The sequence below is a fragment of the Podarcis raffonei genome, chromosome 7 (genome assembly GCF_027172205.1).
Source record: "Podarcis raffonei isolate rPodRaf1 chromosome 7, rPodRaf1.pri, whole genome shotgun sequence".
In the NCBI taxonomy this organism is placed as follows: Eukaryota; Metazoa; Chordata; class Lepidosauria; order Squamata; family Lacertidae; genus Podarcis; species Podarcis raffonei.
Window position 1 is genome coordinate 89,695,289 of NC_070608.1, and position 14,262 is coordinate 89,709,550.

The window sequence follows — 14,262 nt, forward strand, 5'->3', positions numbered from 1 at the left end:
AGAAGAGTGCTTATTTTCATCCTTTTGTAGCAGGATTATATTTTTCTCTACACAAAATCCATTGCCAGGAATGAACTCAGTAAAACAGCTGTCACCTGGGAGTTAATTTGCCTGTCTATGACATGCAAATTATCTTTTAAATTAGAGGCCATATCTAACCATGAATTTTCTCACTGCCTTGCACTCATCAGGTTGAAGGCTTCAACCCTGTAGAGCTAGATTTCATGGTAGCAAAATTGTTTCAAAATTAATTTAATTTCTGAATTAACAGTAACAACTAGGCCACAACAGACATGCATCCTCTGAGTTCTAACAGTGTGACTTATCCTGTATTGCATATACAAGTTAGACTGTTGTACCTCAGTTGAGTTCATGATGTTAGCTACACTTTTATGGAGCTTTTCCTTTACATTTGATAGTTACCCCTGCACTGGAAATGTAAATTGATTTCAGTTTTGTAAAATTGCTTCAGCAATTTGGAAAGTAGGCATGGTAATGCACTTTTGAATATCAATGCAGATGATTATCGTTCCTTGAAGTATAGTGAGATTTAGAATGAAATCATACTCACAAATGAATCCCTCTCCTATTTGTTATCAATGCAGCACAGGTACAAGTTCCAGTACCCACTTCCCAGTTGTCTCTCGGGAGACATACAACAAACACAATCCCCTTTGTCTAGTTGCAGGTACCAAAGGCATGATTTGAATCAGATGCAGACCACTTGGTAATCTCCCAGCCAATGGAAGCTTGCTCTGCGTGGCTAATTGGTTGCATTTTAATGCACTTTGTCCATTGCCCTTTGCATGTAACATGAGCTTGCTAGTGTTGCACCCACCTGGACTATTGATCACTGGCATGTTAAGATTAACACATGAATGAGTCCTACATGGAAATATTACATGTGTAACAGCTTTTTCTGTGGCCCATATCCTATATAAGTGAGACCTAGAGGAGTTTGGCAATACTCTCATATTTCCAAATGCTATCTACTCATACACTTGTATGGTATTTGATCGTTATGGGTAGAATCAAAGTACATATAATAATACTTGCATTGGACTATGAAGAGGATGTTACTAAAGTTGTTAAGAAATTTCGTGATAGAATTTTCTTCCCCTACCTCCATTTTTAATGAATTTTACCAAGTGAAAATACATACAGAAAGGATAAAAACAAGAAGAGATTAACAAATTGAGTCAAGTAAAATTTAACACCAACGTTAATAGAAAATGTAATCCACCTCTCCCATAATATACCGGTAATATATTTCCAATCAAAATATATCCAAGACGTTATTAAATCATCACTAACACTTCTGGCTGTAAATATTCTTCAGATTTAACCCTGTTCCAACAAAAAAGGAGATCAAGTGACAGAAAAACCATCTGTTGAGCGTATTTTCCAGTCTCACAGATACCTAAAACATGTTCACTTATTCATCAAGGCAGTCTGCCACATTTTCCTCAGCCATTTGCTGAAATCTAGAAGCAAGTTGAATAACTCTTCCAATATTTTTCCAATTATACTCTAGTTGTTAATAATAAATTTCAACCCAAACACAATAGTAACTTTTTACAATGCCTCTTAGTTAGTTGAGAGTAATAGACTCTTAAATTATACAATTATAGTGTTATAGGGGGGAAATATTACAAAGATATCCCTAAAGCAAGCAGGGTGGGGGACACACAGTGTGTGGCTTTCCTTTTATTTTTACAGTACTGATAAAATATATGCATTAACAAAGTCTACAGAGAGAATCCTCATTGCAATTAAGGGATTATATTAAACCTGGGATGGATGCTGAATATGAAGATTAGATGTAAAACAGACGTTCAAAACATCAGGCTTGTTGTTTACTCAAAGCCAGAACATGATGTGCAGTTCTGTGGAATCTGGTAGTTCCAAAGCATTATTGGGACATGTTTGTACTGAAAAGGATTCCACCTTAACGCTTCAGTTCACCCTGAAGGCTTCCTTAAGGTTGCCATCAATTTTCCTTTCTGTCAAAAAGAGAGGCTGTGAGCATGGCTGAATATGCCTAATGCCACTCAGTACACTTTGCACCCTAATTAGAGGTAAATAGGTGTGCATTTTTTGAAGAGACAGAATAAAGGCAAAGTAATACATGAAAGCCCTAACAGCTTTCCTATTCTGCTAGAATTAAATCCTAACCTTGAATCATACTATTCATACGTGTATAAAAGATAAATATAAATGGCCAATGAATATTTGGAAGCATTAGATATTTATTTTCTGTATTACATCACTAGGTTTTTAATGAATAACTGTGCTCCTAATGAGCAGCTAAACTACCAAGAAATCCAGGGATTAGAATTTGAAAAGCTTCCTTGTACTAAAAATTTATAATTAAACTTGATTAGGTAAACCTTTGAGCAGTTGTTAATGTATATTCCATATTCCTGTCCTTTTTGAATGTCAATTGCAAACTGTTAAATAATATTTAGTGTTTATTTAGCCCTTTAATCTGCATAAAATGCTTTTACATGCATTGAGATCAGAGTTATTATCCCTGTATTGTAGACAGGAGACTGAGGGTGAGAAACACAGGTTATATTTAGCTAGAGGGTTTACTGGATTCAGGATTCAGATAGTCCCTCTCTCAGTGCCATCCCAAGCATGAATGACAGGACTCCTTCTGTAGTGTGCTTCAGATTTGGAATATATGTCAGGCCCCCTCCTTAAGCCATTTTTGTTAGAAACTGAAGACATTTTTATTTTAGCAGGCTGTAGAAATTTATTTTAGATCGTTCTGTTGCCTGATTTTGCTGCGATTTTCCTGATTATCATTTGTTTTTACTTAATTGCTTCTGCATATCAGACATGCAGACCCACACAGTCTCAAGCAAATAAGCAAGAGGTTGTTGGGGTTTTTTTAAGGCCGTAATTACGGTAATATTGAGCTGGTCAAACAGAAAGACCAGGCTTTAAAAATCTAATTTAGGTCCTTCAAATGTCCCAAAATCAACTCTCCTCCTCCTCCTCCTCCTCCTCCTCCTCCTCTTCTTCTTCTTCTTCTTCTTCTTCTTCTTCTTCTTCTTCTTCAGCATCTACTTTCTTTTGCAGCAACTGGATGGCAGCTCCTCAGCCAGCAGCACTTCACTTTGTGCAAAAAGGTTGTCACAATCTCAACAGCCTTAGAAAAGGGATTTAGCTGCCTTCTCCAGTTAACTGTCCCACCCCAAAGGGCACTAGATAGGCTAGCCCATGGGTAGGCAAACTAAGGCCCGGGGGCCGGATCCGGCCCAATCACCTTCGGACATTCCAGGAATCAGTGTGTTTTACATGAGTAAAATGTGTGCTTTTATTTAAAATGTATCTCTGGGTTATTTGTGGGGCATAGGAATTTGTTCATCCCCCCCCAATATAGTCCGGCCCCCACAAGGTCTGAGGGACAGTGGACCGGCCCCCTGCTGAAAAAGTTTGCTGACCCCTCGCCTCTTCCTTCAGTAGGAAACAGCTTACACACATTCTAAACAAGAAATAAAATATTTGGTCCCTTCCCTTTTCCTCAGGCAGCAGCATTCTTAGACTTGTGAATTCTTGAAGGCTTACAGATTTACACCTTGGTTCAGAGTAAATGTTGGGTGCCAGGGAGAATGTGATCCCTGGCATTTTTTTCATTGGCACTGGTCATATGTGAACCGGCTTTAAAAGAAGCAATCTCCCCCTTCTTGAATATTCATGAACATTAACTCATGAATATTAATAGCTGTTAACTCTGTAATTAGTACTAACGATATAGAAAATGAGAAACGCTCATTGTACCAGAATTAATCGATCTTTTTTATTAATAACAATTTTTCTATCCTCAAAGCAAGTGCTTGCTAAACCATCGTTCAGTAATTGGGAGAATTCCTGAAGGCTGACACCCTCCGCCCTCTCCCTCTTTCTACATGTGCTCGCATGCCTTCTTCCCTTTCTGTTCCATAATTTGGGATTAGTGTTTCTTGCTGTGGCATCTGAATCAGACAAGCTGTGTTGGTCAGCTGCCCTACTTTGCCTACAAACCAAAAGCTAAAAACTACTTCAAAGCTCACTTTCACTTGCTGGTTTGAAGGCAAGGTATAATTTGTAATAACCATAGTTTGCCCATTTATTACATCATACCACCCTACAGTTATCTCAAACTATGGAAGGGAGGGGGAAAGGGAGTGCACAAGTCTGAAGCATAAGGAAAAGGTAGTGCTGTACACAAACCAGCAAGCATGATCCCAGTTACTAAATTACGTCTTAGTAAATACTTCCTTTGGTGTACAGAAAAAACAAGGAAGCATTTTGGATAGAATGAGAGGACTGACATCTATCTGGCAGGGAATTCACAGGGAGAAGAAGGCTGCAGTAGTCGAGCTGAGAGATGACCAGAGTATAAAGCAAAATTTTGGCCAAATACAATCTGGTCATTTTTGCAAAGTTGTGCAGGGTCAGCACTTTTTTTATAGAAAAACTTCACCATGAAGTTCTTACAGTAAGTGCCACACTTTTTAACAACAAAAAAGAGGCACTGTGTTAAGTTGTGGGTGAACATATCAGACGACACAGCAATTCTTCAAACAGCTCTTGTTTATTCACAGGCCAGGACAGAACTGAACTGAAGGGTTCAGTCAGCCTGCTTATATAGAGCACCAGTACAATGTAACTGTAACAATTTTCTAAAATTATCCAATCACTGAACATCACTTTTGATCCCTTATTTGCATAACTATCTACAGTATCCCCCTGCTGGCCCAGGGTGAGAACTTCAGTACATAACACACTGGTACTGCATACTCTTTGAGTACCCCTGAAAAAAAGCACTGCGTTAGGGGGAAATGAAATGTTTTGGCAATGTAGAAAGCAAATGAAAAGGAGCGTTAAAACCAAGGCAATTGTTATAAAAAACAAAGTCAATACTTTTGTTACACAACCTCAAATCAAATCAGAGATCTTCAGGTAGTTACTGTCCTCTGGCATCTAGTAAATGTGGATGGGTCCAGGAGTAAATCTGTTTCATGGCTTCTGAATATAAAAGGAAGAGGAATACTAGCTCAACAAAATAGTCTGAAAATTGTATGTCTTTTATCCATGATTAAAATCCCATATTCTCCTGGAACCACTGTTGAATTGAGAGAGGCCTCATAGGTTTCTATTTTTCACCAGTTTGAAACTCTATCCCAACTTATTTCTGTTACTATTTCTTTATTTTTATTTTTTTTATAAGATATTTATTAAGATTTTTTAAGGTATTACAATAAAGTAAAAAATAAATAAATAACAAAAATACAAAATAAAGATAATTAAAAACACACAAATTTTCCATTGCTTATTTTCCTTTAACTTGTTTCCTGGACCTCCTCATACCTCCCTTTTTTGTATTCCACCACAAATTGTTGGTTCAGCAAATCCTTATTATTACCTATTTATAATCCTTTTTTCATATTCTCTTAAAGCATTACAGCTGGAAACCACTTAATTTCAATCCAACATCATTCTAGCATTCATTAATTTTACAATATTTCTGTAGATAGTCTTTAAATTTCTTCCAATCTTCTTCCACCGACTCTTCTCCCTGGTCTCGGATTCTGCCAGTCATTTCCGCCAATCCCATATAGTCCATCACCTTCATCTGCCATTCTTCCAAAGTGGGTAGATCTTGTGTCTTCCAATACTTTGCAATAAGTATTCTTGCTGCTGTTGTAGCGTACATAAAAAAAGTTCTGTCCTTCTTTGGCACCAATTGGCCGACAATGCCCAGAAGAAAGGCCTCTGGTTTCTTCAGGAAGGTATATTTAAATACCTTTTTCATTTCATTATAGATCATTTCCCAGAAAGCCTTAATTCTTGGGCACGTCCACCAAAGGTGAAAGAATGTACCTTCAGTTTCTTTACATTTCCAACATTTATTATTGGGCAAATGATATATTTTTGCAAGCTTGACTGGGGTCACGTACCACCTGTATATCATTTTCATAATATTCTCTCTTAAGGCATTGCATGCCGTAAATTTCATACGTGTGGTCCACAACTGTTCCCAGTCTTTATTGCATTTATATTTTCCTGCAATGAGCTCAGGGTGGCATAAATGTTTCCTCTCTTTCCTCATTTAATTTATACAACAACCCTGTGAGGTAGACTAGGCTGAGAGGCAGCGAGTGGCCCAGGTCACCTAGTGAGTTCCATGGCCCAGGACGGAATTGAACCTTGGTCCCCTGGTCCCACATTCTAATCACTGCGCCACACTGGCTCCAGCATTACACTACACCAACATATCGAGTCTCTCCTAGCCTACGGACTGGAAACCAGGGGTTGCATTTACTTTGGGTAAACTCATTGAGATTAATGAACCTAAATTAAAAGGGTAAAGGGACCCTGACCATTAGGTCCAGTCGCGGATGACTCTTGGATTGCGGCGGGTCAGCTCTGAGTAGGAAATAATGGATCAAACCTTCGGCCTGGTCTCCAGCTGAAGCTAATCCTCAACTGTATACAGAATTGTCTACACAGAAAGATGGGGCAGAAGCCTGCAAGACAAAGCACATCCCAGCATATGTAATATGTGCCCTTAAACTACACCTTGTTGAACTGTGTGATCTGATCCACACAACAGCTCTGCTCTTTTTCCTGGCCACTCCAGCTATGCTTGTTGCTAACAAATTATCTGAATTGTTTGCCTTGAACTAAAGCAAGGTGTCCAAGTTCTGTAAATTAGGGTTACTTTCAAAAAGTGAAAACCAGGACACCCTGAAAGTCGTTGACGAAGTGGCAACTTTGAAATCCTGGTAATGTGTGGCAGCCCTATGCAAGTGAAAGGATAAAGGGACCCCTGACCATTAGGTCCAGTCGTGGCCGACTCTGGGGTTGCGGCGCTCATCTCGCTTTATTGGCTGAGGGAGCCAGCATACAGCTTCCGGGTCATGTGGCCAGCATGACTAAGCCGCTTCTGGCGAACCAGAGCAGCGCATGGAAACACCGTTTACCTTCCCGCTGGAGCGGTACCTATTTATCTACTTGCACTTTGACGTGCTTTCAAACTGCTAGGTGGGCAGTAGCAGGGACTGAGCAACGGGAGCTCACCCCGTCGAGGGGATTCGAACCAGCGACCTTCTGATCAGCAAGTCCTAGGCTCTGTGGTTTAACCCACAGCGCCACCCGCGTCCCTTGTATGCAAGTGTAGAGGCTGTGTAAATTGACCTTTGGAAATAACATTTACTTGTTACTAACTTAGTTGTCGTTACTTTATATTACAGCACCTAGTAGTTACTAAAATAGATATGCTTATATTTTATATGCTTATACTTAAAAAAAAAATCATATTTATCCCCTGCCCCTTAAGACCTGGGTGGCTTACATAAATATTTATTTGCCCAGAAAATAGGTTTTCATAGCTCTTATGTTGTTTATTGCAGGGAATATAAACACTGAGGATTTCCTTGTATGATAAATTCAATTTAGCTTCAGTGCACTAGTGCAAGGAACATATTGCAACACTGTTGTGTCCTGTTTTTCTGGCCTTTATTAATCCAGAAACCTTAATGATGAACAACACTTTGTGTCATTGTCTACACAAATGTAATTTGTTTATGCAGGAGTTCAGTTAATCCTGCCATCTGCTTTTCTCAAATGAGGACAGATAATAGAGACCCAGTTCCTCGCAGGTCTTCAGGCTTTTAAATTCTGATAAAATCAGGATTCTTCACTGGCTCTTGCCACAGCTCTGAATTAAGCCACTTTAAATGTAATTACTGAAGCTGGCTGTACATCAGGAACATCCATTAAAAGAATTGATTGACCATGTTGTTATGGGAGGCATTTTATGAACAAACTATCCTGATGGGTCCAGAACTGTAATTTATAAAAGCAAAAAAGCAGGTAAATACTTTATTAGAGGCTAATGAAAGGCTTACTCGCTAACTAAATTTCTTCTTTTTTAACTAGCTACTTGAAGGAACCTTGGGCTTTGACCATCTATCATGATCGCTTTATCGATCTGAAGAAGGAACTGCGCCAGATTCTAGTATCTGTCCAGGTAAAGAAAATGGCTACCAATTGCATTTTATCATGTGATCATTTTAAGATTTGGCTTTCATCTTCCCATTTGCTTTATTTTCCTCTTTATTACTTGTGAAAATCTAATGACCCACCACATTAATTTTGGACTCTAAGAAGAATACTGCACATTATTTACACCTGCTTTTAGAACAACTGTTATTGCTGGTACTTCTGCTTGGACCCATGACTCTGTTACATTCTCTACTATTTAATATCTGCCTGAATTTATCTAAGATTAACAACATAAAAGCAGAAGAAGAGCCCTGCTGGATCAGATCCAAGATCCATCCAGTCAGATATCTCTTTCCAGAGTAGCCACCCACATACTTCTTCCAGGAACCCAGCAATGAGGGCATGAAAGCAACAGGAGGGGAATGGAGTGCAGAGGAATTAAGTTTTAAACTTTTTCCCCATATCATTTTCCCAATGAAAGTACCACTACCAGACCCAAATGGCTATTTCCCTCATTACTTTACCACATAGGCCCAGAATGTGCCTTCATGTTTTTGCTACTAAAAGATAGCTGTTTCAGAGTGACTGTTTTCATTGGAGAAATGGCATTTGCACAAACTTTCTCCACACTCCATTTTCAATCCAGATCATGCACATGGCTGCTATCTGAAATAAATTTGGCCATCAAGGGGTGCCAAGTAGAGGGGTGGGAGGCCAGGACCTCAAAAAAAAATTCAGTGAAGTGGCTGGGCCCCCACAAAGTTCTCTGGCGGTGTGCCCCCTCAATTGCAGGAACAATGGAGTGTGCATGGTGACCATGATATCTTGGGACAGTGAAATTGTTCATTCTATGAAGAATTGTTTTCTTTTTTTCTGAATCCACTATCAATCAACTTCATTGTTGGACCCTAAGTTCACTTCTTTCAATCTACTTTATTCATACCAGGCATGGTTTTATAGGCTTCTGTCATGTCTCTCCTTCACTGCATTTCTTCTAAATTAGAAAGCCCAGAATGCAATTGTGCACCAACCCCATGACCTTTTTGATGGTCCTTTTCTGCCCCGTATCCTGGTCCATTTCAGTATCCTTTGGGGCAACCATAACTGTACACAAGTTAGATGTGTGAACTGGTTCCATTGAAAAACCTTTGTCCCAGGTGATGCAAGATTATATGAAGCTATTTTTGTGGTGTTTGATCTATAGTGGCTAATTCACATATGCAATCCTCCGTTGTGGCTGAAAACACCAAGTAGTCAGCATACCTGAGTGAACCAGCCCTAAGGAAAGCAGAATATAAAGGAGGCGTGAGAGAGTTAACAAATTCTGCAGAAGTGGTGAGAGTGCAGTAGTACAGGAAAGTTGAAGAGGATCTGGGTTTTAAGGAGCAATGAATGGCTTGGTTACACATGATAGATGGGAAGATGAGGCTTTTCCAGGTATGAAGAGGAGCATAGCAGGGTGCATGATGGGGGAATAGGAAATGTTTCCAGTCATCTCAGTTTTGATATGTATGATGGCCTGCCCTCCTCATTGAGCTGAATCAGACAGAATTTGCTCATAACAGAATACATGCGTGCACATCATGAGAAGTTGCTGGATTTAGGTAGGACTTTTGTGAACACATTTTTATGCAGCTTGTTTCAACATTTTTCAAGGCTTCTTATGAGGCTATCATGTGAGAAGTCAACGGCCTTATTAAAGTTTGTATGCATAGCAAGTGTGCCCTCTATATTTAACACAACTTTATTTGCTTTTACTTGTGATACCCTTAACTGCATAGCTAGCATGTTGGAGAGTTACCTGGGTCAAAACCTCCCTGAAATGCTAGCTGTGAATGTGCAGGAAGATTTTTAGGTAGATGAATACTAAACTATTTGATTCCTCACCTGCAGTCTGAAGTGCTGTAATCTAGGAAGGGCTTGTACAATGTGCTTCTTCTGCATGTTTGATTGATTCTCAGTGCTGGTTTGAAAAACACCATTCTGAATTCACTCTAACCATCGGTGATCTTGCAACTCCCTTATTAAGCATAAATAGTACATAAGGCCCAATAAGTAGAAGCTACATTATCTGTAGGACAACATGAATTTCAATGACCATACTCATTTTATATTAATTTTGTTTGATCCTCCAAATAATGTTACTTGAAGTCCATTCTGTTTAAACCAATAATGGTATGGTTCTTCTATTTATTTCTCTATACCTTATCCTTCAAATCCTTATCGAGCCATGAGTTTATTCTGCACAAATGTCCACATTCATACTCACATAAATATATGTAGATGCTGACATGTTTAGACCTTATTTGCTGTTAATTTAATGATATTTAAATGTTTTAACTTTTTTTATTGATAATGTCAATATTTCTTGGAAACCGCTTACAGGTTTTACTACAAGCAAGCAGAATAGGAATCGAGTAGCATATGAATTTTGTTAAATAAATAAACATTTCCCTCCTCATTGCATCTGAATTATACCCCCCCCCAAAAAAAAAACACCCTGCAGAGGTGCAGCATTTGCAATATGCCTATTTTAACTAGAAATACCCAGCTTTTCACTGAATCACATGGGGCCCAAGCAGTGATAGAAAGCCCAAGGCACTCAGGCAACCCCTCCCCATTGCTCAGCATGAACAAAGCTGCCCCATCCACCTTGCAGGGATACGTGTATTCAGGGCTACCAATTGAAATGAATATTGGGGGGAAGCCCCGCCCTGCATAATCGGATCACATGACATGGCACGCTCATACCATTCGACTGGAAATGCTCATCAACTTGGGAGGGGCACCCCCCTCAAATATTTTATTGGGGGAGCAAAGGGACCTCGGCCCCTAAGAGTTGGCTGCTATGCATGTGTCTATTCATGGCTAATCCTGAGCTTACTTCTTTTGTCCAGTTTGGAAGTTTGCTTTTTTGCAAAACCTTTTGTTTGTAGCTGATCCTTTAGCCAATTCACCTGCTTAGTGACAGTACCTTTTATCCAATTTAATTAGGATATCATTTCATAGGTAATAGCCTAGTTCAAGGATGTCCAACAGGTCAATCGTGATCTACTTGTAGATCCCTGGGAGGTTTTGGTAGATCGCGATCAATTGCTGTGTCCCTTTCCTTAGCATTGGTAAAATAGAATCCAGTCCCACCCTCCATTGTTGCACGATCTGCAGAACGGAAGACGGAGTTTATTCAGTGAGGCTGTTTGTTTTCCCCAGCGATCTGTTGATGAGCGGCTGCCCCCCTTTCTCCCTAAAAATGGCCAACAGCTTAACCTTGAACTCCCCAAAAACAGGACTTTCTTTTTCCCTAAAAAAGCTGTTTGTTCTCACTCAGGACACCATATGACCCAAGTCCACCCCTGCCATATTCCATTTTACAGCCTTACATTTTCTTCTTGTAACATTTGTTCTGCAAATGTAAGAGTGAAGTGCATAGCTTTAAACTTTTGCTCATCGAACTCAGATGTAATTTTTTACTTTCCTCACCCTAATTTCCTTCTAGACTCCTTTCAACACAGTCCTGTTCAACATCTGCTTTACTAAGGGAGTCATTAAGTATTTTTCCATATCCAAATAGTCTTTTATTTCCTTTCTGTTCTTGGTATTCAGTGGTCTCACTTGATCTCCTTGTCATCTTCTGAAAATCCCTTTGCCATTTGTCTTTATGTTCTGTGCAAGATTTAATGCCGCCTAACATTTAGCATTCCTGACTTTGCTAGTTTGCATGCTTCCCCATGTTAAGTGATGAGCATCTGTGATAAGAGCTTTATGGTTAGATTCAGTAACTTGCTGTGAGAAACAATTCAGCACCTCACGAAATCAGGTGTAAAGGACTGTATCCAAACTGAACGATGGTGCTGGTTCTCCCATAATACTGGAGCTTGGGACCCAGACCCAGCATTGGCTCAGTCATGCACAGAATCTGCTGTGTGAGCCATTGCAGACAAGCTTCCTCTGCCCCCATCCATCCCTCCACTATTCAGAAGGTTTACATCTTTAGCATGATCCTAAGGCTGACCAGAATGAGCCCAGATGGGCTGTTTGCAGTTTTGTGCCCCAATTTTAGGACAGGCAATGGGATGTTAAGAGATTTGAATGGCAAATGAAGCAGAACCAGCCAGCCGCCAAGCATAAGATGACACTTTGTGTCTGTGAAGTTGCTGAAGCCCCTTTGAATCAAACTACCCCACAAAGTGGTTTATCACTCACATGGGAGTCAGTGTGCTGATGATGTGAATCAAATGTACCTGACCACACAGATATACATTTTTTCCTGAGCTGTGATTAGGTGAACAGTGTTCAAGGGACCCATTTTGAAGAAAGAACTCCAAGCATATCTTAAGGCATTTGTGCACTATCCCTGCCATGTATGGATGCTGTTAATGTGGGATACAGGTTGGAGGAGGAAACAAATGTGCAATTGGGGTGAGGGTGGTTCGGTAGTAGGATTTTGGTTTTGGTTTTTTTGGTGCTTTACGAAGTAACATCAATACTTCCCAGTCCCAAAAGAATTCAAAATCTGTATTTTGTTAGAGTGGCAGGGAGAAAGGAGAAAGGTTTTGTGGATATTGGTTTCCCATTCACCTTATGAACTGATTTAAGTTTTGCATATCACAACACCTTTAGAATAAAATTGTTCTTTCAGATTGTTGGTTATGGTCTTCCACTGGTACCAGACCTCCTTAAACAGTCACCTTCCTTCTGCCTACCCTCTCTGTCATGGAAGTGAATAGGGCATGTACTACTAGAGCACTTTGGGAATCAGCCAGCCAGCCTGTCTGCTAGCTTTCCAGGGAATGCTGTGAGCAGCTGCCTCTCTGTATTAGCTCCCAGGGCCTTGGGGATAAGAGAAGGTGAAAGGGAGGCTTAACAGATAGCCTCTGGCTAAAGACACAAAGCAATAAATCCCAGTTTGACTTTGCCTTAGATTTGAATCCTTTTTCTGGTGCAGCTTTCTGCCCATTGCATGTGCACAATCTATTTATTTGGGGCTTCTTCTGAAATCCTTTGTGCATTAGTTTTACTAATATGGCAGAAGAAGGTGACACCACTGCAGGCACTTTAATCAAGTTCATGATTATCTTCACACTTTTTCTTTTGTCATTTATTGCTTACAGGAAGAAGGTGTTCCTTCACTTCAAGAACTTGTTCGCCAAGTTGTGGACGGTGAACTTGCATTAATGGAGAGACCAAAGACATATCTCAAACGGTTCTATAAGCAAAGTGTCCACAAGGAACTGCTGGAGAAAAGCATTCTCAATTATCTAGACTATAACAATTATCACCTGCCAATGTTTGCCTGGCCAGGGATAGTTTAGGTGTGGCTGGATAAGTATGGCCTTTGTTACTTTAAATTATATGAGGGTCTTAACAAAAATTTGGGGGATGGGTGGGTTGCATGTCATTTTGTTCAAACTCTTCATGACTGTCCTGTGCGCAAAATGAAATCTGTCTTATTTAAAAAGCCCACCAGGTGGAGCATAATCTTGATTTTGTTGTTTTGCAAGACTGAATTAAAAATAAAATAAATAAGTCATGCAGTTACGTGATTATAGAGCGCAATTCTTACATATTACAAGTCAAGTAACCATTAAATAGATATTTGTAAAAGTCCTCTTTATCTGATGTGAAAACCTTCAACACCAACAACAGTTTCTCTTCATTATTATTAAAGTAACTCCATTTCATAGCACTGACTCGGCTCGAGAGTTTTGCTGCCTTTAAACCCTGTAGTCATTTGGGCTCCTCTATGCTGGAGTCTCCTTCCAAAGCAGAACCTGACAGATGGCTGGTAAGATTTGCATATTGCATTTTAGCTTTTTAATTGTTCATTCCAAATGCGAACTTTGTATCTTTCTGTTTTCCTGGACAGAAGGTACATTGTAGTGGGAGGGAGGTCAATTCTCTAATGTGCTGGCTAGTGACCCAGCAGCTGCGGGGTTAACTTCCTTTCCAAAGGCATCTCAGCAACCCCTTGACCAATTGCAGCTTGGCCTGCTAGAATTGTTTGTTACTGGTCCAGCCAATAAGAAAGAAAAATCAGCCAAGGTGGGAAAGTAAAGTAAATAAAGCAAGTTGTTGAATGAAATCTGGAGAATTTCCATCTGTGCCTAGTGGTGAAAAGGAGCAGGTAGTCAGGTCAGCACTGGCATATGATGTGATAAAGGGACATCATGATGGAGTAAAGGCTTTTTAAAAGGTATATTTTGTAATATATCATTATTTTGTATCTGTTTCATTAAAGAGGTGTGGCCAAAGATAGGAAGG

The 14,262-nt window shown here is 39.7% G+C and overlaps 1 protein-coding gene across 6 annotated transcripts in view; it reads left to right on the forward strand.

The window, feature by feature from the left end:
• The window catches only part of CFAP61 (cilia and flagella associated protein 61), a 123,458-nt gene extending 109,919 nt beyond the window's left edge, over nt 1–13,539 (forward strand). For 5 of the 6 annotated variants that reach the window (XM_053394887.1, XM_053394886.1, XM_053394883.1 and 2 more), the window contains 2 exons: nt 7,936–8,026; nt 13,113–13,539. In XM_053394887.1, the coding sequence (XP_053250862.1) occupies nt 7,936–8,026; nt 13,113–13,313 (292 nt within the window). In that variant the 3' untranslated portion in view covers nt 13,314–13,539. Of the gene's footprint in view, nt 1–7,935; nt 8,027–13,112 lie in introns of those variants that run through there. The other variant, XM_053394888.1, reaches the window with a different exon arrangement.
• Nucleotides 13,540–14,262: the final 723 nt, after the last annotated feature.